Raw genomic sequence first — 22,803 nt, forward strand, 5'->3', positions numbered from 1 at the left:
CCGCATGCCGCAACTAAGACCCGGTGTAGCCAAAATGAATAAATAAATAAATATTTTTAAAAATTATTTGAAAAAAAAATAACTTGCCCACAATCAGCTGGGGGCGATATCTGCAGTTTTATTGGATCCCGCTGGTATGTGAAACCTTCCCAGCACCATGCCTGCAACGTTCCCTTCTCAAAAGCTGTCCATCCCTTTTCCTGCATGGCCATGGCCCATTAGACTGTGTGGTCCTCCTCTGAAATGAAGGCTGAAGTAAGTGTCAGGTGGGATGGTCTTTGTTTATGTGCTACTGGAAAGAATTTCAATCACTTCTCTTGAGGAGGAGGGGAGAGAAAATCTTCAAATTAATAAGTGTTCTTGATAAAAAGTCTAGGCTACTTACTAGGAAATTAAACAGACTCAATACAGCATCTAACCACGTGGGTGAGTGATGCATTGGGGCCTGAGAGTAAGATACGACCACTTTTACACGGTCACCGGTACCTGAGAAACTCAGGTTAGGTCTGCGCATCAACAGAGACTATTTCAGCACTAAATCTAATAAATATTCTGAACAGTGCAGGATACCTCCTGGTTCATGGCCCCTGCGCTGACTGCATCAGCCTCTGTGAGCCCATCCTGGCATGATTCCAGCTCCTTCCTAAGCCTCTTTAGCAAGAAGACAGTAAAGGAGGTATGGGGGGAGGGGCGGGGAAGGAGGGGTGGGAGGGAGAAAAGAAAGATGAATGAGGGGGCGTACACTGAATCACAACCAGGCCAGTTTATTTCTGTTCTTTGAATGGAAAATCTTAATAGTCTATGCTCTTTGGTCTTGACATTTCTAAAAGCCACTGTCAGATTTTCCTTCCGGCGTAAATTAACAAGTAAAAATATTTGGTCTATTAGCATTACCATTTTTCAGTGTTACAAAGATTTGCATTTACTCTAATGGGATATTGGGCGCCTTGTCCATTAACTCTGTACTAGATATTTCTGTGATTAACCTGCACTCTATACTCAAATATACAAAAACACAGTGGCTCCTTATTATTCGTGGGTTCTGTCTGTTAATTTGCTTACTCTTTAAAACGTATTTGTAACTCAAAATCAGTACTTGGGACATTTTTGTGGTCATTTGAGAACACGTGCAGGGCAGGAAAATGCAAACAGGTGGGCACAGGATGATGCTCTTACTCTGGTACTGTACACATGTCCTTTACAGCGGCTGTTTAGTCTTTCTTTCTTTCTTTTTAAAATTTATTTATTTATTTATTTACTTTTGGCTGTGTTGGGTCTTCATTTCTGTGCAAGGGCTTTCTCTAGTCGCGGCAAGCGGGGGCCACTCTTCATCGCGGTGCGCGGGCCTTTCACTGTCGCGGCCTCTCTTGTTGCGGGGCACAGGCTCCAGACGCGCAGGCTCAGTCGTTGTGGCTCACGGGCCTAGTTGCTCCGCGGCACGTGGGATCTTCCCAGACCAGGGCTCGAACCCGTGTCCCCTGCAGCGGCAGGCAGATTCTCAACCACTGCGCCACCAGGGAAGCCCTAGTCTACTTATTTCTTATTTTGTGCTTTTGGTTGCTTACTTCACTGTTTAACGTGGCCCCCGAGGTTGGGCTGCAGTGCTGTGTGGGGCTCTTATGTGTGTGAGGTTGTGCTGAGCCTGATAGAGAAAGTGTGTGTGTCAGACAGGCTTCCTGCAGGCCTGAGTCCTAGGGCTGCTGGCCGTGGATCCAATGTTATGATGCAGCAGAACACTAAACAAGGTGCCTTTAAATAGACACACACGGAAAGCAAGGTGATGCACAGATCAGTGATGCAAAGGTGCTAGAGGCGTGGGAGCACCTACCCCTATGTTTCCTCCGGCAGTGCTGCTTCTGTATCCCTGACCCTGTGTCCACAGGGGCTTTACGAGCATCACCACCATGAATGATGAGAACTGACTGCCCATCAACATGCACATGCACAGAAGCTACATGTCGGCGGCCAGCTAGGAAGCCTGTCACTCTGGACCGTCCCCACTACAAAGGGGAAGCATGGGTGGGGGGTGGATTTCTATTTATGGGCAAACGCTTCTGGCTGTCAAAACAACCTGCAGGGTGTAAGAGGTACAGACTGAATTACATTCTCTCCATTAAAATTAAATTTATGCTTCAAAAACATTTATTAGACCAGAGAAAAAAACTTTAACCAGTAGGGTCATAAAAAGTCATGGTAAGCTGGGAACATTCTGTAAGATATTCAGGGATGCTTTGTATAAAAATGTGCCCTGAAAACTGCAGGAAGCTGTCAAAAGAGAAGAAGAGATTGAGAGATCAAGAAAAGAGAGAGAGACAGAAAGAGAGAGAGATTTTCAGCACTTAGCAGCAGTAGGAACAGAGAAATGAGCCTGTTTCACTGGCAAACCTACCCTTTTAAAGGACAATGTGGTCTCTTGCTTAGATGACAGTATAAGCTCCAAAGAAGCTTAGAGTCAGAAGAAATACAGGGTTAACTTGGAAAACAGATTTGTGTTTTTAGAAATGACAAAGGTGTTTATTATTATGAAGTGTTTGTTCACATTCTACACCCCAGAGCCCTGATATATCTTAATTCTTTCTTCCCTTCTCCTAACGATGCAAATGATAGATTCAGTCGCCCCACACCTCCCAGTAAGTAGTTCTTCATCTGATGTTGACATTAAGGACATCTTCCTCTCCTGTAGCAGGGTGACTGCTACCTGTTATGTGACGTGAGGGTGACGCGCCCTAAGGATGAGGCTGAACACACACCTCGTGCGATGCGAGACCCTCGCAGAGCAAGAGCTTTTGTAGGGTCCCTGCCACACCAGGCGGGGGTGACCTGCGACAAGTGGGGCTCACGTTACCGACTATGTCACGTGCCTTTGACGTTCTTTATCACATTTAATGCTCACAATAACTTTATGAGACAAGTACTATCACCCACATTTGCCAGAAGAGGCTCTTCTGACCCCTCTCAGCTCTGTGTGAGGTCCCCGCCTCTCTGCATCCGTGGGCCTGGGGCTCCCAGGCACCCGCGGTCCCTTCTCCTTGGGCTCAGGCCCAGCCCGCTGCCCCAGCCACTCCAGGGTAGGGCCACTGCAAAGCCCACTGGGTGGGGGGCTGCCAGCTTCGACACCCCTCAGCCATGGAGATTTGCCATCCGGGAGGTCTACAGACAATTTAGGGAAAAGCTCTTTTGCAGCATCTCCTCAGCACTCAGGTGATAGGGTTGCACGTCATTGGTGGGTCTGCCGGATCCCTTAACACCGACCCTCTGCTCGGGGACCACACCCACCTGGCCCTGTGCTCTCCCTAGAACGGCTTCTTCCAACTTAGATACAAGCAGAGGCCCTGCTACAAGGAGTCGGGATTTTCAGGGCCTACAATTAAAGAGAGTCACTTTGCAAGTGAGAAGATACTCCTCTTTTAGGCAGACGTAGAGAATGGACTTGAGGGCACAGGGAGGGGGAAGGGTAAGCTGGGACGAAGTGAGAGAGTGGCATGGACATATACACACTACCAAACGTAAAATAGATAGCTAGTGGGAAGCAGCCGCATAGCACAGGGAGGTCAGCTCGGTGCTCTGTGACCACCTAGAGGGGTGGGATAGGGAGGGTGGAAGGGAGATGCAAGAGGGAGGGGATATGGGGATATATGTATACGTATAGCTGATTCACTTTGTGATACAGCAGAAACTAACACAAAATTGTAAAGCAATTATACTCCAATAAAGATGTGAAATAGGGCTTCCCTGGTGGCGTAGTGGTTGAGGGTCCGCCTGCCGATGCAGGGGACACGGGTTCGTGCCCCGCGGGGTCCGGGAGGATCCCACATGCCGCGGAGCGGCTGGGCCCGTGAGCCATGGCCGCTGAGCCTGCGCGTCCGGAGCCTGTGCTCCGCAGCAGGAGAGGCCACAGCAGTGAGAGGCCCGCCTACCGCAAAAAAAAAAAAAAGATGTGAAATAAATAAATAAAAAGATACTTCCCTTTTGTTCCTAAGTAGAACATTTTATTACTGCAAAGACGTTTCATCAACACAGAGCACAGATAACACGCTTACACGACTCTGCTGAGCAGACCTCCCTGGCCTTCTACGCGTGTGGAGAGAGGCCCGGGGAGATAGCACGCCTCCTGCGGCTGGGTCACCCTGGAGACGTGCCTGCTCTGGATTTCCAGTTCCCTGTCCACGAAATGAAGGAACAGTGACCTCTCCGTCCCCCTTTGGCTCTAGAGTTCTGAGTCAATGAAATATTCAACAGATGACACGCACGGTTCCTGAGGTGCCCACGCCATTCCCTGTGAAAGCTGCCGTGTGATCGCGAAGGTGGGGTCTCGGGCCCTGGTTCCCGTCCACTGTGACGGGTGGTCTGCTAACCGGGTCACATCGCGGGGAAGAGGCTGGTGAGGCTCAAGCACAAGCCACACGAGCAAGGGCAGGGAGTGATGAGCTTTCAGAACACAAAGCAAGTCTTTCATGCTCTAAAAACCATGAATATATGTATACACTTTGTGTGCGGAAAGAACGTGACAAATATTCACCAAACAGTAGCTACCTCTGGAAGGGGAGAGAGGGGACCCCTTTCTCGGTCTACGTGGCAAAATGGGCTTCCTCCATCCCCGGGGCCAGCACACAGGAAGGGTAACAGGAGCAGCTCTCCCAACAGGACCCCATCCTGGAGATGCTGGAAGGGTTGGTCTTGGTGACACAGAATGGCTGACTGTCTCCTGGTTCACCCGTCCTGGTCCCCTTCCTCCTTCTGTGGGAACCAAAGAAGGGTGAGCCTGGGGTCCTGGCAGCTGGCCTGAGGTCCCCCCAACAGGGCAGGACAGTGTCATGTTGCTGCGGGGCTGGAATCGATGCAGCACGTGCCTCTGCCTGGATTCTGCATCTATCGTGACTTTCCAAGAAGAGCTGTCGCACCTGGTGGGGCCTCAGGGCCCCCGGGGGCAGAAAGAGGCGGTACCCACACTCGGCTCAGCTGGAGCGAAAACAGCTGCACACCAGCTGCTTGCTCGCTGGTTCTACTTGGCTTTGCATCTCGAGGAACGTGAGGAAGACCCAGGGGAGGATGTAGAAACGTAGAAAAAAGTACTTTGAAAACGGAAAAGACCTTGGTGGACGCCTAGTCGAGTGGTTTCCAAACCAGACGGAGGAGCCGCGGGGTTTCACAGAGATGCGAGAACCAGAGCGCAGAGATGCTCCCTAGAAAGCCGCTGGCAGAGAGGATTCTGCCGATTCTGTGCAGGAAACGAGCTAAAAACACTGACGACCCCCTCTCTTTACAGACGAGGAAACGGGACTCAGAGAGGACTGCGGGGCGGTGTGTCCTCAGAGAACTCCCGCCCTGTCAGGACAGAGCTGTGTCATCCGCACGTTACACTTTATAGTGGACACTGATGGGGCAAAGAAGACAATTCGGTTGTCCCGCAGGGTCGGCTTTGTCTTATCAATGACACTTTGTCCTGTATCGTAACCACTCACGTCTTAGTCTCAGTTACTTCGGCTTTGAGTGCATTCTTCTGATTCCACTGTATATCTGCTCAAAGTTTGGCAATCATTAGAATAGAAATAATAAGTGCCTTCTGACTACTCAGGTATTATATAGAAGACTTTTTTTTTAAGTGGAAGAGAGGGTGAAAATAATCAATGCATGGCATGTCCTCAGGTTGCTATAGTTCCCTCATTAAAAACTTGGTCCTAAGACTAATTTTAACTCCAAAACTTAATTTTTTTGTCTATATAAAAGCTGCAGATGATGAAGTACCATTATTTGTCTGGTAATTTGCTTAGGGGGCAGGTGTTGCATGGACTAGCTTTATAGATGTCTCCAACCAATGAGTGAGCACTTTAGAAGCTAACTTAGGTCACCCAAATCATGTCTGACCAAACATTTTCATCATGTTAATACTACTGACCTCATTTTATGATACATTTATATGATATAGTTATATGATAATTTATAAATTATCTGTAGAATTTAGAAAATATAGACAACTCGTGTGCACTGTGATATGAATTCCTGAAATTGTGATCAATACAAAATATTGATTTAATAAAGTATCCAACCAATAAACTGTTGAACTTTGAACCTTGGGGTCTGAATCCCTGTTTTCTCCTATGAGTTCCTTTTCTGAATCATTTAAATTATTACGATGACGGTAAACTACTCCAAATTTGGGGGCTGATTGCATCATACCATTTAAAAACACTGCTGGCCCAAGAATAGTAAAGCTGGTCTTTTTTCTTTCTTTTTTTTTTTTGGCTATTACTTTACCCCTTAGTCCTATGTAATTAGTGTAGAGATAGGATCTCATTCATACTATCAGGTCACCTACCCTTTTGTAGATGTTCTAGCACTTTTGTAATATAAAATCAAGTTCTTATTTATCAGTTAATTAAAATAGAGTTCAATTAAATTTTGGATTAAGTAAGCATTTAATTATCTAAATCATTGGTAACCCTAGAATCTGGTGAAATTACCAATGAATCAGGTATAAAAGATCTCCTTGAACTTTATAAAATGTCATTGTATTTGTCAATGATCGAACTAGAAGACTGAAGACGACAATTTTTTTTTTTTTTCCCTGTACGCGGGCCTCTCACTGTTGTGGCCTCTCCCGTCACGGAGCACAGGCTCCGGACGCACAGACTCAGCGGCCATGGCTCATGGGCCCAGCCGCTCCGCGGCATGTGGGATCCTCCCAGACCAGGGCACGAACCCGTGTCCCCTGCATCAGCAGGTGGACTCTCAACCACTGCACCACCAGGGAAGCCTGACAATTTTTTTTGAAGTCTCATTATTTTTATTATTCATCTAGTTTATTCTAAAAATCTGTAACAGTGGTTCACAAGGTACGGTCCACAGATCCTTGGGGCCCCCAAGACACTTTTCAGTTAGGTCAAAATATTTTCATGATAATATTAAGACCTTAGTACCTTTTTACTATGTTGATCTTTAATCTGATGGCACAAAAGCAAAGGTGGGTAAAATCGCTGGTGCCTTAGGGCAAACCAAGGTAACGGCACCAGCAGGTTCCTGTGATGGTGATGCCCCGCACCCTGCCACAGCCAGCGTAAAGCCAATGCTGCTTACACTGCATGTCCTGGATGGAGGAGTGAGTCTTCCTTGGGGAGGATTTATAATTTTTACTCAATCTCAGCCCTCAGCACATGCTTCAGCATCCTGTGGGACAGATGGGAGGTGTGCAGAAAGGGTTTCTGCTCCTACTGAGGACGGCGGTCATCTCGAGGATGAACACCATGCGACTGAGCTCCTGAACCCGCCGGGTCCCTCAGAGAACGCGGCTGCACTTGAAAGGACCTGCAGACAAGCCGGGGCCAGTCAGGCTTGGGGATTTGGCATTTCCTCAAACGCAGATGAAGGGAGCCCGTCACTCCGAGGAAAACAACAGACATCATTCGCTGCCGATTATAAAACTTGAACATTCAAGCAAAACTTAGACTCTTGGAATTATGACAGCGTCCCAGGAGTTGAAGACTTTTCTGATGAGATCAATGATGACATTAACATGGGGGGCTTTGTTGTGCTTGCCATACAATGAAATTGTCAGTATTCGGAAGATGTGCATTGCTCAGGAAACTGGGATTTTCCAGATGACCAACACATGATGCTACAACACCACGTAAGAGAAGAGGGCCCGTCTAAGGGCGAGACCGACGAACAACAGGGTAGGGAAGGGTCTTCTGAGGGATTCAGATTCTATGCGGCAATTACTTTCAAAAAACTAACACTTGGGGCTTCCCTGGTGGCGCAGTGGTTGAGAATCTGTCTGCCAATGCAGGGGACACGGGTTCGAGCCCTGGTCTGGGAAGATCCCACAGGCCGTGGAGCAGCTAGGCCCGTGAGCCACAACTACTGAGCCTGTGCGTCTGGAGCCTGTGCTCCGCAACAAGGGAGGCTGCGATGGTGAGAGGCCCGCGCACCGCGATGAAGAGTGGCCCCTGCTTGCCGCAACTAGAGAAAGCCCTCGCACAGAAACGAAGACCCAACACAGCCAAAAATAAATAAATTAAAAAAAAAAAAAAAGAAACCTACCACTTGTTGTGTTTTGGCATAGTATCAATGAAGAATATCTACAACTATCTGAAAAGGAGACTGAAAGCACTTCTCCTTTTTCCAATTACAAGTCTGTGCAAGGCCAGATTTTCTTCATCCAAGACAGCATATGGGCACAGACTGAACGCAGAATTCAGCAATCTTCTATAAACCAGACATTCAAGGCACTGGAAAAAATCCAGGGCAATTCTACTCTTATCAGACTTTTTTTTTTGGAAAATTTAATTATTTTTCATAAAATATGTTAACATGTAATAGGTTTTTCTTCTTATTATTTGAATTTAAAACTTCTGTTTTAATTTCAGTATGGTAAATTGTGATAGATACAGCCCATATAAAAAAAACCTTAATAATTTGGGGTTATCGATAATTTTTAAGCATGTAAAGGGGGCCTGACCAAGAAGGTGAAGAATTGCTGGTCTACAGGCTATGAACAGTCCCAGCTGTTAAACAGGTGGACCGTTACATGCTTTACTTTCACATAATTCATTCTGATACTTGCTGATATGTAACTAAAATATCAATTTCTACAGTGACTCAGATAAGTACAGTACAAAATTATCTTCAGAGGTCAAGAATATAAGCATTATCAATATTTTTCTTGTTACTTAGAATAATTTCACTCGCAAGTATTAGTAATTCTCCCGATGAGAAGGAAAGGGAATGGAAATACGGGATGATTCAAGGGAATGGGTTGAATAACTTAGAAGAAAGCTCAGAGAAATATGCACCAAATTCTGAAAGTGTCATCAGTGGCCCCCACTGACTGAAAGGTGGACGAGGTAAAGGGCAGGATTAGGGCCTTTTTACAGTGGGATGACGGGCGGCTCTCTCCATTCCACCCCCAGTGTGTGTTATATTGAAAGGGGGGGAGGGGGGAGGGAGGGAGGGGGAGAGAGGGAGGGAGGGAGGGAGGGAGGGGGAGAGAGAGAGAGAGAGAGAGAGAGAGAGAGAGAGAGAGACCCATGTATCCATGAATGATTACTGAACACCACTGAAAATGTTTAGATGTCCTGCCAGGCTGTAGCCTGAGACCCATCACAAAACCCTCACTGCTAACACCTAACTTCATTTTACCTTTATTTATTTGGCGGTTCAACCAACCTGTGCCTGCCGTCCCCGCGATGTTCTAAGTCCCAACTCTGTTCTTTCCACTGTGTTACACACCCTCCACCCCTGCTCGGCACCTCTGGCCAACGTTACCTTGACTGGCCCCTTAGAGCAGTGGGGATTATTAACCAGGGGGGATTCTGCCCTACAGGGCCATGTGGCACCGTCTGGAGACATTCTGGGCTGTCACAGTTAAAGACAGGGAGGGGCGGTGTGTGCCACAGGCATTGGTTGGGTGGGCGCAGTCCAGAGATGAGGCTGAACATCCTACAAGGCACAGGACAGTCCGCCTGACAGAGACTGTCAGTAGAGCCGAGACGGAGAAAACCCGGCTTAGAAGCAGGAAAGGATTCTGCAGGAATGACATATAAAGCCTTTGCCTTTGACCTTTTTCTAACTTTCTGTTCTCCTCTTTCAAACGGTTAATGTGATGTATATACTGTAACACCCACCTCCACCCCCGACCCTGCCGCCCGGCCCACTGGCTTAGCGTCACTAACAAGGCGATGGGGTGTGGAAGCCCGAACTGGGATCCCGCCGCCCCAACCTTCTAGTTAATGTGACCTTCAGGTTATCTGCTGCTGAGCCTCAGTGCCATCCTCTAAAATACAGAGAAAAGTAATAACAATGACGCTGCTCAGCACAGTTATGAGGATGGGAGACAGTGTGCCAGAGAACGGAGCACACTGCCAGACCCACAGCAGGTGCTCAACAAGTGGACAAGGACGCTGTTGACCCTCGCGGGCACTAACTGAGCAGCCCTGTCTTCACCAGCCGCCGCAACGGAGAAGTACAGAACGGGGAAGCGGCATCGCGGCGACAGCTCATCACCTGGGAGTAAAAGACAGGCTTGGACCTCAGGTAAGGCGACCGAGAAACACCCCCACCGCTTGAACAAGTGTAAATGAGCGCCCCGGGGCTGGAGCCTGGGGTCCTGCGGTCACGGCACCGTCCCAGCCCGCGCTCGGCCCCAGCCGAGGCTGTGCCACGGTGACACAGGCAGCCAGACCCCAACCGAGATGGCTTCGTCCTCTGCTCAGGACAGACCCTTCGCGGTGTGCCTTGAATAAGAGCGCCCGATGCTACTTCCCCAGTCAGCCGGCGTTCGCACGGCCCGGAAGGACAGCCGGCAGGAAGGAGTTTGTGGGCTTCCCGGAGCCCCGTCCTGCTCCCCGCGCTCCCGGGAGAAGCCCCAGCAGGCCTGCACCGAGCGCATCCGCCGCTGGGGGGGGCGCCTGCCTCGCGAGACGCGACGCAAGCGCGGGGTGGTCCCGTCTTTCGCGGGAGATCCCCCCACCTCCTGCGTCTGCGGCGACCGTGGCGCCTCCCCAGGGTCTTAGGAACCTGGAGCTCAGGTGCTCAGATCTGTCTCCAGAGCCCTTTTTCCCGGCTCTGGTTTGCTCGCTGGGACTTGCCTTTCTGCAGTAGGTGCGGGTGTTTTGCTTCTGATTGGAACGGCAGTGCTCATTCTACAGTGAGTTACTGGGTTATTAAAAAATGAGTCTCCTCCACATTGGCTACCTTTGGGACAGTGGACGCTCCCCTGGGATTCCATGAAGAGGAACGCAAAACCGCGGCCACTTCCCAGGGATGAACTAAAAGATATTACTTACTGAATGTGAACTGTTTTTATATCATTTTAACTCATGTAATTATCTTGTTCCTCTTATAGGTTGCAAGGATGACAAAAGAGCAATGCTATTTGTGATACTAAGTGCATTTTTAACATATTTGGCGTAAAGTGAGCAAAGGTGACGGACTTACTGACAAGTGCACCCAGGGGGTCATACAAGTTATTCCTATTGCCCCTCCCCCAGGCCCTGCTTGAGAGGAAACAGTGCTGCCGACCCGCCTCACAGCTCTCCCCAGGGACCTGCCCCGCTGCACGGCAGGCCCCCACGACGATGGCTGTTCTCTTGCCCTCTGGACAGCCCCTGCCTGACTGGTCCCACCTCACCTACACCCACTCGCACGGCTGGCCTTCTCTCCTGGAGCCTGATCAGTAAAAATGCCTACGTACTCGCCGCGGGCCCAGCTGGTGGTTGCTGCTACTGTGCTTCCAGAACAAACGGTTGGTTTACGCGTGGCCTAAAAATAGCCAGCTTCAGGTAGATGATGCCTCTTCAGCGTGGGCGGCACCTCGCTGGGTGTTTGGCTTTGGCTCACTGCAATAGGGGCACTTCTGCTGCAATGCCATACACATTTTTCCCCTGGAAGGCCTCCTGTTTTGTAAAATCATGCAGAAAGAAAGAGAAAGAAAAAAGAAGAAAAAAAGAAAGGAAGGAATGGAGGAAGGAAGAAAGAGGACTTAAAGGAACAACAGGGCTAGGACCAGACCACTGGAAACCCAGGGCACATGGGCACCAGGGCCCTAAGGAAACCAAAGTCAATCAGTTAAAATCGCTACCAACGTGCAGTTTCATCACAGCCCATCCCTTGCATCCGTGCAGCCTTGAAGCCCGGGGGCTCATCTTCCCCTTGTGCAGGTCCTGGGAGATATTCTCCTCTAGCGCAGGGCAGCGATACCAGAACTAACAGGTGGTCCAGGGCAGCCTTTCTCCTCTATCACGTTCCACTTGGCTTCTCGGGGACCCCTCGGGCCCACGTCGCCCAGCACAGTGCAGCGCCGGGGTCCTGAGGCCCTCACCCCGTTCCGGGCACTAGAGAGAAAGACTTTCTTCTCTGGATCTTCATAAATACACTGTCCTGGTGGTCACTTTAACTGTGGGACACCTTGCCGGCCCACCTCCAAACATCACCACGCAGGAGGAAATGGAGGACCCCCAGGACCACGTCCCTGTTTACCAAACACCCAAGGGCCCTACGCACAGGGGACACAGCGAGTGACCAGGCTGAATCTGACGGTCCGGTGGCCGAAGCACCAGGGGTCGTGCCAGCCTCCGGGTGGAAGGGCCCGTGCCTGACGTCCACCGGGCACTGTGGCAGTTCAGACGCTCCCTGCTGAGCGACTGATGACTTTTCAGCAGAGGACAATGACCAAACACTCTGAAATGACCGTCAGCTCCAAAACTCAGACGCTCTAGTAGGAAAGGGTACCAAAACTCCCCCTTCATCCCCATGTCAGAGCTCTGGATGGGTGGGAAGCTCACCCTGGAGAGAAAGAAAGAGTCAAGGTCTCCCTGACACTGTCACTGGGGTGGGACGTACGAGGTACCTGCGGTGCCTCCATGCACATAGCCAGCCTCCAGGGACTTACTGTGAACTCCCCGTTGGGGGTGAAGAGCTGTGCGAAAACAAATCAAGCAGCCGGGGTTATACTTTTACCAGGCAAACCCTGTCCTTTTGTAACGTGGTGGGCGGGGTGTGTGGGAAGATGAAGCTATGTTCGTGGGAGGGACCTCAGTAAACACACGGGGTCTCGGCAGTACAGGAACGTCCCCCCTGGGGACGGGAGCCACCCCCGCAGGCTGCTGAGGAGGGGGGTTCGAGGTTGCTGCTATCCTGCTAATGGTGGCCCAGAGCAGCAGATGACCTCCATGTCCAGTTTCTGGAGGCACCCCTCTAAACTGCTGTGCGAACTGGGGTGACCTAAGTTACCCCAATAGCTCCAGTAACTCCCATTTGGCTAAATACGTCTCCTGTGGTCAGCCAGGGCCTTGAACAAAAATCAGCTGTGCCCCCATCATTGAGAAAATCCCAAAGTGGTGTGTGTGTGTGTGTGTGTGTGTGTGTGTGTGTGTGTGTGTGTGTGTGTGTGTGTGTGTGTGTGTGTGTGTGTGTGTGTGTGTGTGTGTGTGTGTGTGAGAGAAGAAAAGAAACTAAGTATCAGAACACGATTTATTTTTAAAGTTCATGTGGAAAACTTCTGAACTCACAAAAAGTGGCTCCCAAGAGTAAAAACTTTCAGGCCAGTTAGAAAGCAATACTTTTTGGATGCAAAAGCAGCAGCCATGTCCACTGTGGGTCACCTGAAACCAATTTCAAATGTGCTTCCTGCAGATTAGCTCTACCGCTGCCGAACTGCCGTCTGAAAAATGAGACGTGCTTTGGGTAATCCAAGAGAGAAAACGAGTGCATGTCAACGGTCGTGACCCGTGTCGTCTGGATGGCGTCGTATAGAACCAGCGCTCACTGTGCTAACAGAAACTAGGACGCGGCACTGAAGTTCATGCGCACATACGTGGTTCACATACACGTGTGTGTACATGATTTACAGACAATTCTAATCATTTGCTTTAACCTCTTACGAGCGGCTCCTTACATTTAGTCAGTGTTCACTGAAACCCATGGGTCACAATGTATAGGAAGTGAAATTAGAAAAGAACCCTATAGCCTATTTTGAAAATAGCAACCATCTGATAAATTATATTACTATATTCTACACAAAGGTATCAAAGAGAACCCTTAACACAGACGGAGAATGAAAAAAGCTCACGACCATAACTACCTTAAATAAAATTAAATATCAGTATTCTGGTATCAGGTAAGAAGAGAATGACCTAGTGTATAAGGCAGGAACGTCAGTGTATAGTATCTTTAAAAAAAGACCTCAGTTTCTCACAGACAAGCTTAACAAAGTTATTAACAATCGTATTAACATTTGCGTAGCTCTTAAGAGTTTTTGAAGCACTTTAACATCTATTATTGTGCTCTGTCAATGCAACGGAGATAGCTTTCTACAAAACAGAAATGCGATAGGAGCGTAGGCAGGAGGAAAGGTTAAACAGTAGAAGCAGATGAATTTGTTCAACAAGTCAAAATAGTTAATTCATTTGTTTGAAACAAAATAGCTTGGATTATATACCCCTGATTGTCTGCCTTCTTGGGCAGAAAAAGGGCAAGAATAATTTCCATATATTTGCATCCGCCGTTAGTTTGCAGTAAAGGAAATAAAATCCTACGCTTTATTAGAAGAAAATCTAACGTAACCACAAACAGCACTTCCCACAAATGGGCTCAGCACGGGGGAGGGGGGACTCGCCCAGAGGCCGAGGTCTAGGGCACAGGTGCTCTGGGCAGAGCAGCTTGTTCTGATCCTCCCCACTCCTTGGTCAGTGGTGGCCTTCTCCCTGTTTCTGAGCTTCAAAGCCTTGTGCTGATGTCTGATCCCTCCTTCCCCTCCATCAGCTGCCAGCGCCTCCTGTTCTAACTCTTGTTCTCCCCCTGAGTCTCCTTCGTCTGGTTCTGGGGCCTTCACTCAGGCTCCTACTGTGATGCTACGGACCCTCTACCAGGTCAGGCCCCCACCCCCCCGCCCGCTCCGGACACCCCAGCAGCCTGACACTCCTCAAGTGCTCTCGGTACCCTTTCTGTGGGTCTTCCCTGCACCGCCTTCAGTGCAGACTATGAAGCGCGGCACTGGGGGCCTGCAAACGCCACCCTCTGTGTCCTACCAGCTGTGTCTCTATGTCTCTGCGCTCAGCGCCCCATCCACGTAAGCCACGGCACCGGATTTCCTCCCGGTCCACGCCTGCCGTCCCGCCCTCTAGACCTGTAACCTCCTCCTGGGAAACCTGCGCATCGACGGGCCCGTCCCTAGTGCTCCCCCCGTAAATCCTTTCCTGACTTCCCTGTAACTCAGCGCGGCCCCCTCTCCTTCCTCAGGCTCTTACGTCACGGTAACCCTTCCCTTCTCCCCAGGGGTAGATGGCGAGCCCCTCGAAGGCAGGGCCTGTACTTTCTTATTGCTGCATCCCTGATGGGCTGGCACAGTGCCTCGTTTACTGGAGATACTCCATCTCCGTTGAGCTGTGCAGAAAACCATGTATGTTTTTTTATATAGAAAACAAGTGTGCAGGCGGGTGAGGTCACTCTTGGCTCAAGCCTTCAGAAAAGAAGGAGGCCTCCAAACACTGCCACTCACCCTCCTAATGAGCCATCAACAGCCAGTAAATGACACAGCCAGGGGATGTGACTCAAAGCTGCAACAGACGTGAGCCTGAGTCACACTGGCAGCTGGGCAGTTCGGTCCTGCTTTTCATCCGAAAAGACGGAGGGAACGGCCACAAGAATGAGCGAGTGAACCAGGGGCAGATGTTGTAACTGGCCAAACAGCTCAAGGCTGGGTTTCCAAGCGTGGCAGGTGGTCACTATGCGTGACAGAGGCAAGAGAGCAGGCTAATCAGGCCGAGATGCCACAGCTGCGGAGGTTCAAGCCCTGGGCAGTATGTTCTCCATGGGGACCCAGTGTGAGGGAGGGCGTGTGTGTGAGGTGGGCCCGTGGGATGCTTTCACTTTGCTGGTAGAGCAGAAAAGTGCTAATATGCACATCAGATACTACGTGAAACTTAGCAGTGCTTTATTTGCTGTTGACCTTTTTCTTTTGGAGAAAACTCTTAAGATTGACCACATTCTAAATTATGAATAACTCAACTTAGAAATTATTTACGAGTCTACACTGAATTTTACAGGGTTCAAACAGGAAAGAAGCCTATCCCATTTTTTAAAAAGGGTGAGAAAGAATCAAATTTAAAAAATAATCTGGATTCAGTTTTAAAATCTTCTGGGAGTATGTTTGCATATTTTGAGTATAAACAAAAGTCTTCTCGCTAGCATAGAATTTTAGAAAGGGGTTTAGGATCATTTGCTAAGATAGCCTCGGTCCTTTCATCTGACTGGGGACACGATCCTTGCAGGAACATGCGATAATCTTATTTCTAAGCGCTGCTCCAGTTATGCCAGAGAAAAGAACAAAGAAATGATCAGCCTATGGAAAGGCATGGCAGGAGGAAGAAGGAAGATTAGAGGAAAGAAGAAGAGAAGGAGGGCGACGGGCTGCGGGGGAGGCAGTTAGGAAAGACGGCGAAAGGCAGGAGGAAAGACGACTGCAGGAGAGCAAGACCCAGAGAGACGGGAGCTTCAGAGGCGCCTGGCGTGTCTGAAATCATCAAAGGGGACGCAGGCTTTGCCATCAAGGGAGACGCGAGGAGATGCAGGATGATGCCGACACGGCAGTGTGGGGGGGTGGAATCCACATCTTCCAAAAAGCCATAGAGGACCTCAAAGCTGCACAGTTACAGAAACATTCAAGGTTAGACAAACTGTGACCTGAAGAGAGTGCCACAGCAGTTAAAAAAGAAACAGCCACTAATACTTAAGTTTCTGACCCCCAGGCGTGTGGTACGACTTTCAGTCTATTATGTCCTTTAATCCCAATGCCAATTCAGGGGGCAGGCATTGGTAGACCCACGTGATGGATCAGGTAACTGACAGGGAGGGGAAGGCGCTGGTCTGAGACCTCGCGTCTGGTAATGGAGCCGAGGTCTGACCCCAGCAGACTCCTCCATTCACTCCTTCATTCACGCTTTCAACAGATGTTCACCACTGGGTACGGCCAAGCTCCTGGGTGGCACGTACTGGAAGGAGCTGGTGAAGAAAACAGACAAATTCCTCGCTCTTGGGACCTTATCATCTAGTAAGAAAGACAGTCAATAAACAGCTAAATTAACCAATGTCTAATTGTAAAATTTGAGAGATACTAGGAATGAAACGGCTAGAGAGGAGTAATGGAAAATAAAGCAGGCCAGGGAGTCTGACGGAGCCTGAGGGTTGGGAAGGGGCCACAGAGGAAAGAAAAAGCCCACAGAGGTGAGGGAGCCGGGGGCAGGGGACGTGCAAACGCCCCGGGAGAAGGCACGCGGCCAGAGCGAGGTGGGCAGGCCTGGACCGTTTTATTCTAGGTGCTCTGGGAAGGCAAAGAATGATGTTACCCGGGCTAGGTGTGAACAGGCAGGAGGCGCTGGCGGGGTTCTAGGAGAGATGACAGTGGCGTGGCCGTGGCTGGTGACAGGGGAGGTGGAAGGGTGGACTGGAGACGGAGCGTGGGGGCAGGAAGAAGAGGCCTGGGGGACAGAAAGGATATGAGGGGCGCAGAAGGGGGAGCCGCCGAGGACCACGCTAGTCCTGAGCGCTGCTCTGCCGTGTGTGCACGTATGCCTTTTATTTTCTTGGCATGTTTCTTTCTTCCTTTTTAAAAATTATAGTTGATTTACAATGTTTCAGGTGTACAGCAAAGTGATTCACTCACATATGTACATATATATGTACATATGAATATATCTATTCTTTTTCAGATTCTCTTCCATTATAGGTTATTTCAAGACACTGAGTATAGTTCCCTGTGCTATACAGTAGGTCCTTGCTGGTTTTCTATTGATATTTTACATCTTAGCACATTTCTTATACCGAAGAGTGAGCTAGATTTTAAACTGATTTTAAAACTGGTGTTTTACATGCGTATCTTTTATAAGTGATTCGTGTGCTAAAATCTCCGCTTCCGGGCCTCCCTGGTGGCGCAGTGGTTGAGAGTCCGCCTGCCGATGCAGGGGATACGGGTTCGTGCCCCGATCTGGGAGGATCCCATATGCCGCGGAGCGGCTGGGCCCGTGAGCCATGGCCGCTGGGCCTGCGCATCCGGAGCCTGTGCTCCGCAGCGGGAGAGGCCACAGCAGTGAGAGGCCCGCATACCGCAAAAAAAGGAAAAAATAAAAAATAAAAAAAAAATAAAAAAATAAAAAATAAAATCTCCGCTTCCACACTGAGCTCCCCCTGGGATGGCCACCCTGCCCTGGTCCACGCTGTCCAGGAAGGGGTGGGGCAGAGGAAGGAGAAGGCCTTCCTAACCGGGCCACCTGGGGTCGGACCACAGCTCTGCCATCCTGCTGGGCAGCTACAGGGAAGTCACAGTGCTAAGCCTCAGACGTCACATCCACACGTGGCAACTCTCCCACAGTTTGCTTGTGAGAATCAAATAAGATCACTTGCAGGAAGCCCTGGCCTGTAGCAGAAGGTCAGTGTTAGACTCTCCCTCTCCTTTCCTTCCCCATCACGGTGAGGAGAAGGCCATCGAGAGGTCCTCCGAGAACCCCCCTGTGACAGACGCACGGTCTGAGCCTGTCTCGGGTAACCGGGATGCACTCCAGGGAGGTCCGCAGATCCCGTCTGGGGTCCTGAAGCGTCCATGCACGGCAATTCTCGCTCTGTGACAACCACCTCAGCCCCTGCCCAGGGCAGCCAGATAAAATACAGGATGCACAGTGAAATTTGGATTTCAGAGAAACCACAGGTATTTTTTATGTATAAGTAGATTCCAAACATTATTTGGGACATACTTATACTAAACATTTTCTATTGTTTAACTGAAAGTAAATTTGACTGAGCAACTGCTATTTTTTTTTCTTTCTAAATACGGCAAATCTGCAACCAGGCAAATCTCTACATTGATCAGGAATAACTGCCCCCACACTCTCCCTTCACAGTCCCCCGAGATGCCCCAATGCTTCTCTGTACTAGAGGTTATGTCCCTCACCACCCTGGTTCTCTACTGCTTCTCTTTCTTTCTTCTCTGCATATTTCAGGCACCCCCCTCTCACTCCTATCAAATCAATATAGGAAGGGCCAAAGTCTCTGGAGCAGCCCTCTGGTAGGTCCAGAATTTGACTGCAGGGTCATAAAGGATGCTGCTGTGGGGACCGTGCGTGTGCGTGCGCCTGCTGTGTTCACTTCTTAAAACGAGGGCTGCGTTAACCACGCATCACAGGGAATACGTCTGGGAAGTTTTCTAGTAGCAGTGAATTAAACTTGCATCCACACAATGGAAGCTAATGGAAGCTGCTTAGACCCTCTGAGTAGAATCAGTTACTGAATAAACTGAAAGAGAAAAAGCTTTGAGTTCATTCAATGATCACCATTATCAAAAGTCAAGAGTTGGAAACCCTTTGTTTTATATCACACTACGCGAAAAGCACTTGAACGTGAGGGCTACGGTTTCATCTGTCTGAAGGCGCCTTTTATACAGTACATACTCGGGAGCTTCCGTTCCCAGTTTTAGTGCTGAGGGTAAAAACGGAAGAAGGCAAACAACCAGTTAGTTCCAGAAGCATCGCGAGCAGCATTCCTGTTTACCGTCCCACAGCAAGACAAGGAGCTTGGTCCAGGAGGAAAAACAACACACCAAGAGAGAAAGCTCTGGGCCTCCCTGGTGGCGCAGTGGTTAAGAGTCCGCCTGCCGATGCAGGGGATACGGGTTTGTGCCCCGGTCTGGGAGGATTCCATATGCCGCGGAGCGGCTGGGCCCGTGAGCCATGGCCGCTGGGCCTGCGCATCCGGAGCCTGTGCTCCGCAACGGGAGAGGCCACAACAGTGAGAGGCCCACATACCGCAAAAAGAAAAAAAAAAAAAAAAAAAAAGAGAGAAAGCTCTGTGATTCAAACATCGTCAGGTGAACTTAAAGCACTTCATATCAATAGTTACTTCACAGCCTGGTACAAGCTCGTTTTCTCTCTGTGGACTGGGAACAGAAAGTTCAGACCGGTGCTCGTCCGGGGACAACACTTTGAGCAGCACTGGCAGAGGAGACCCCAGAATTTTATAAGCCACACATGGGCAGATCGCCCCCTTCTGGCCACTTCGTGGACCAAAGACCCTCTTATTCCCTTGCAGTGAAGGCACAAATAACCATCTAAGTCAGTCTAGGTATCCATGGAAACGCGCGCCCAGGTCAGAAAGGGGAGGGGTTGTGCTTACTCTTCTTGTCGTAAGTCACTGACGCTGCGGTCCAGGGAGATCATGTCACTCGCCACCATGTTAAATCCAAACTCTTTAATGCTGTCTTGAACTGCATGTTTGAATTCTGGTCCCAAAACCAACGGCTTGGCTTTCTCTCCAGGGCCACCAACCACTCCGTGAGGCTCGGGCTCTTTGGGTTCAAAGTTACCGAGGACCCCTGGGCGGAGCACAGGGTCACGGTACGTGAAAGTCTGAGGCTTAAATGTGAGATACTGCCTCTGCATTATGTCTTTCTGGTTATCTCCTCCAGCATGGCGCTCTTGTTCGTGTTTGGCCTTGTTTTTTCTTCTAATAGACTCTAAGTCCACTTCTACTCCTTCAACATGAGGCCAGGGCACCACGGGTTTGAATCTGTCATCCCCAGGAGCTAGTCCATGGCCCCCTCGGTCAGGCATGGGGTTATTAACAGCTCTGTCTTCCTACACAAAAGGGAGGGGGATATACAGTGAGTACATGAAGGCAACCACAACAGACTTTATGACACCAATGTTCATGTTTTCAAAATAGCTGAAGCAACAATCAAATGGTTTGAAATATGAAACGGAAGCAGGCCCTGAATCAGGGCCCCCGTTAGAAGGTACCTTTCCCAGGGGGAACCAAGAAGAGACTACTTCCTTGCCTAACCGTTCCCAAACAAAGGGTTGGATGCATTTTTTTTACTCCTCCCCTTATAAACATGACTCTCTATCAAAGACCCCTTACTAAAGCATATTGTTGTTTTCTTTCTTTTTCCCTAATTTTTTGGCTGCGCCATGCAGCATGTGGGATCTTAGTTCCCCCACCAGGGATCAAACCCATGGCCCTTGCAGTGGAACCACGGAGTCTTAACCGCTGGACCGCCAGGGAAGTCCCAAAGCACACTGTCACAGGTCAGAGCAATGAGGTTCTAGGACCTGTGAGTAAAGCAGGCACTTAACGGGTCCTGCTGTACAGTGTGGTTTTCCCAGTTGTCTGGTGTACGAGGAATAGGATGTTTTGTCGGTCACACAGCCACATGGTGGCAGTGGTGTAAGGCATCACCCACCCCGAGGCTGGCTTCGTGCTCCAAATGCCAGAGGAGCAGGGCTGGGATATGCACTCAACAGCCCCCATTAGGTATTTCCTGCTCAGTGAACGTTTAGCTGAGTTCCAAACTATAAAAAAAAAAAAAAAAAGCTCTAGTGACTGTAACCGAGTCAGCTGGGGCTTTTAAACCACACCCAGTACCTAAGTGGGCCACGTTCCAGAGGCGTCCCAAGGAAGCACAGACTGTGTGTGTACAGGTATTCTGGGAGGGGTGTCTCCCTTTCCTCACCCCCTGCACAGATCTTCCCGTCAGAAGTCCTGAGTGCAGGGTGTCCCTGGTGGCGCAGTGGTTAAGAATCCTCCTGCCCATGCAGGGGACACGGGTTCGAGCCCTGGCCCGGGAAGATCCCACATGCCGGGGAGCAACGAAGCCTGTGCGCCACAACTACTCAGCCCGCGTGCCACGACTACTGAGCCTGCGCTCCAGAGCCTGCGAGCCACAACTACTGAAGCCCGTGCGCCTAGAGCCCGTGCTCCGCGACAACAGAAGCCACCGCAATGAGAAGCTTTCGCACCACAACGAAGAGTAGCCCCCGCTCGCTGAAACTAGAGAAAGCCCACGCACAGCAACGAAGACCCAACGCAGCCAAAAACAAACAAACAAACAAACAAACAAACATTTAAAAAAAAGTAATCCTGAGTGCTTTTGTTTCTGGGGTGTCACATGTGAAGTTTTTCCTGAATCCATGCACAGAGCCTTGTTTCTCAACATCAGCATCACCTCCGTGGCTTTAAGTATACTGATGTCCGCATCCCACCCCTCAGACACTGTGATTTAATTGGCTGGGGCATCAGAATTTTAAAAGCTCCCCAGGTGATTTCAATATGCATCAGGCTTGAGCTCCTCTGGCTTAAAGGGAGCACCTCCAGCTATAACCAGCAGAGGATGCTAGAGAGTGTGTGCAGCTGGGCTGGGGCGAGGTGAAGAGGTCAGAACCAGAACCGCAGACGGCCGGCTGGTCTGCCACCCCCCTCACGCCAAGATCCCCCGGTTCCTTAAGAGATTCATGAAAGAATTAGTACCCTCCCACTGACATGTTTCTACAGTGTTAGAGCTGTCTTGAAAAATGAAGTTAAAAACTTTAAAGAGTACAGAAGTAAGGCTCCAGGTGTGATGCTGATGTGCAGGTTGCCGTCTACCAGTAGTTTATCTAGAGACAAAGGTCTCTTTGGAAAGTCAGCTAATTCAAATGTGAATTCAGTCGATGTTGAAGTTTTGGTAACGGCTAGCTAAGGATTGACTTGAGAGAGTTCAAAAAGGAATTTAACAAGTTTATCTCTTTGTTTAGGTAATACTATAAGCACGGGATACAAAATTCAAAGGATCGCAAAGGGCATACAGTGAAAGGCAAGTTTTCCTACCTTCCCTTCTGCAGAGGTGCTCACAGCCAGCACTTCCTTGTGAATCTTCCTAGAGATATTACATGCAGGTATGAACATACATGTGTATGTATGACAAGAATTTTTTTCTGAACGTGGGACACAGATTTTAATTGACCGATTAATTTTAAAAGGAACCGTAAGACGTTACAACCAGTTCAAAGGTGAATCCAAAGAACAGACAAACATATGAACATCAAGAACACTGCAAAGAATTTACAAATAGAGGCAAAACTGGTAAAACTGGTCAATATCCAGAGAGCAGTAACCAATTGCATTCCACAGTACATGGCTGCCATTTCAATGGACAAGACACCTGTGCATTACTAGCAATTTTCTATCATTTACAGGATGGTAAAACAGCTCAGAGATAATGAAAGGGTGAGATAACATAGAAAGCCGAGTTGGATAATGCACCCCATAATCTTTCTGGTCCATTTCAAAGTTTCTCCACAATTTTCCTCCTGTAGCACAAAACTAAACATAAGATGCAGCACTTCGCTTAACCATCTAATGTGATGCCTTTGCCCAGGTACAGGTGGATAAGCCTTCTGGATCAGGTTTCTGACCACCGCACCCCTGAGTCAAGTAGCGGGGACTTAGCTGAAGCCTAACCTGTGAGCTCTAAGGGTCAGAGTAGGGCTAGTCTGGAGGCGGGAAGAA

The 22,803-nt window shown here is 49.3% G+C and overlaps 1 protein-coding gene across 4 annotated transcripts in view; it reads right to left on the reverse strand.

The window, feature by feature from the left end:
- The window catches only part of GALNT7 (polypeptide N-acetylgalactosaminyltransferase 7), a 117,944-nt gene that overhangs the window by 37,319 nt on the left and 57,822 nt on the right, over nucleotides 1–22,803 (reverse strand). For all 4 annotated transcript variants that reach the window (XM_060102654.1, XM_060102652.1, XM_060102653.1 and 1 more), the window contains exon 2: nucleotides 19,654–20,114. In XM_060102654.1, coding sequence (XP_059958637.1) covers nucleotides 19,654–20,090 — 437 coding nt within the window. In that variant the 5' untranslated portion in view covers nucleotides 20,091–20,114. The remainder of the gene's footprint in view (nucleotides 1–19,653; nucleotides 20,115–22,803) is intronic.

The sequence above is a fragment of the Mesoplodon densirostris genome, chromosome 6 (assembly GCF_025265405.1).
Source record: "Mesoplodon densirostris isolate mMesDen1 chromosome 6, mMesDen1 primary haplotype, whole genome shotgun sequence".
Taxonomy (NCBI): domain Eukaryota; kingdom Metazoa; phylum Chordata; class Mammalia; order Artiodactyla; family Ziphiidae; genus Mesoplodon; species Mesoplodon densirostris.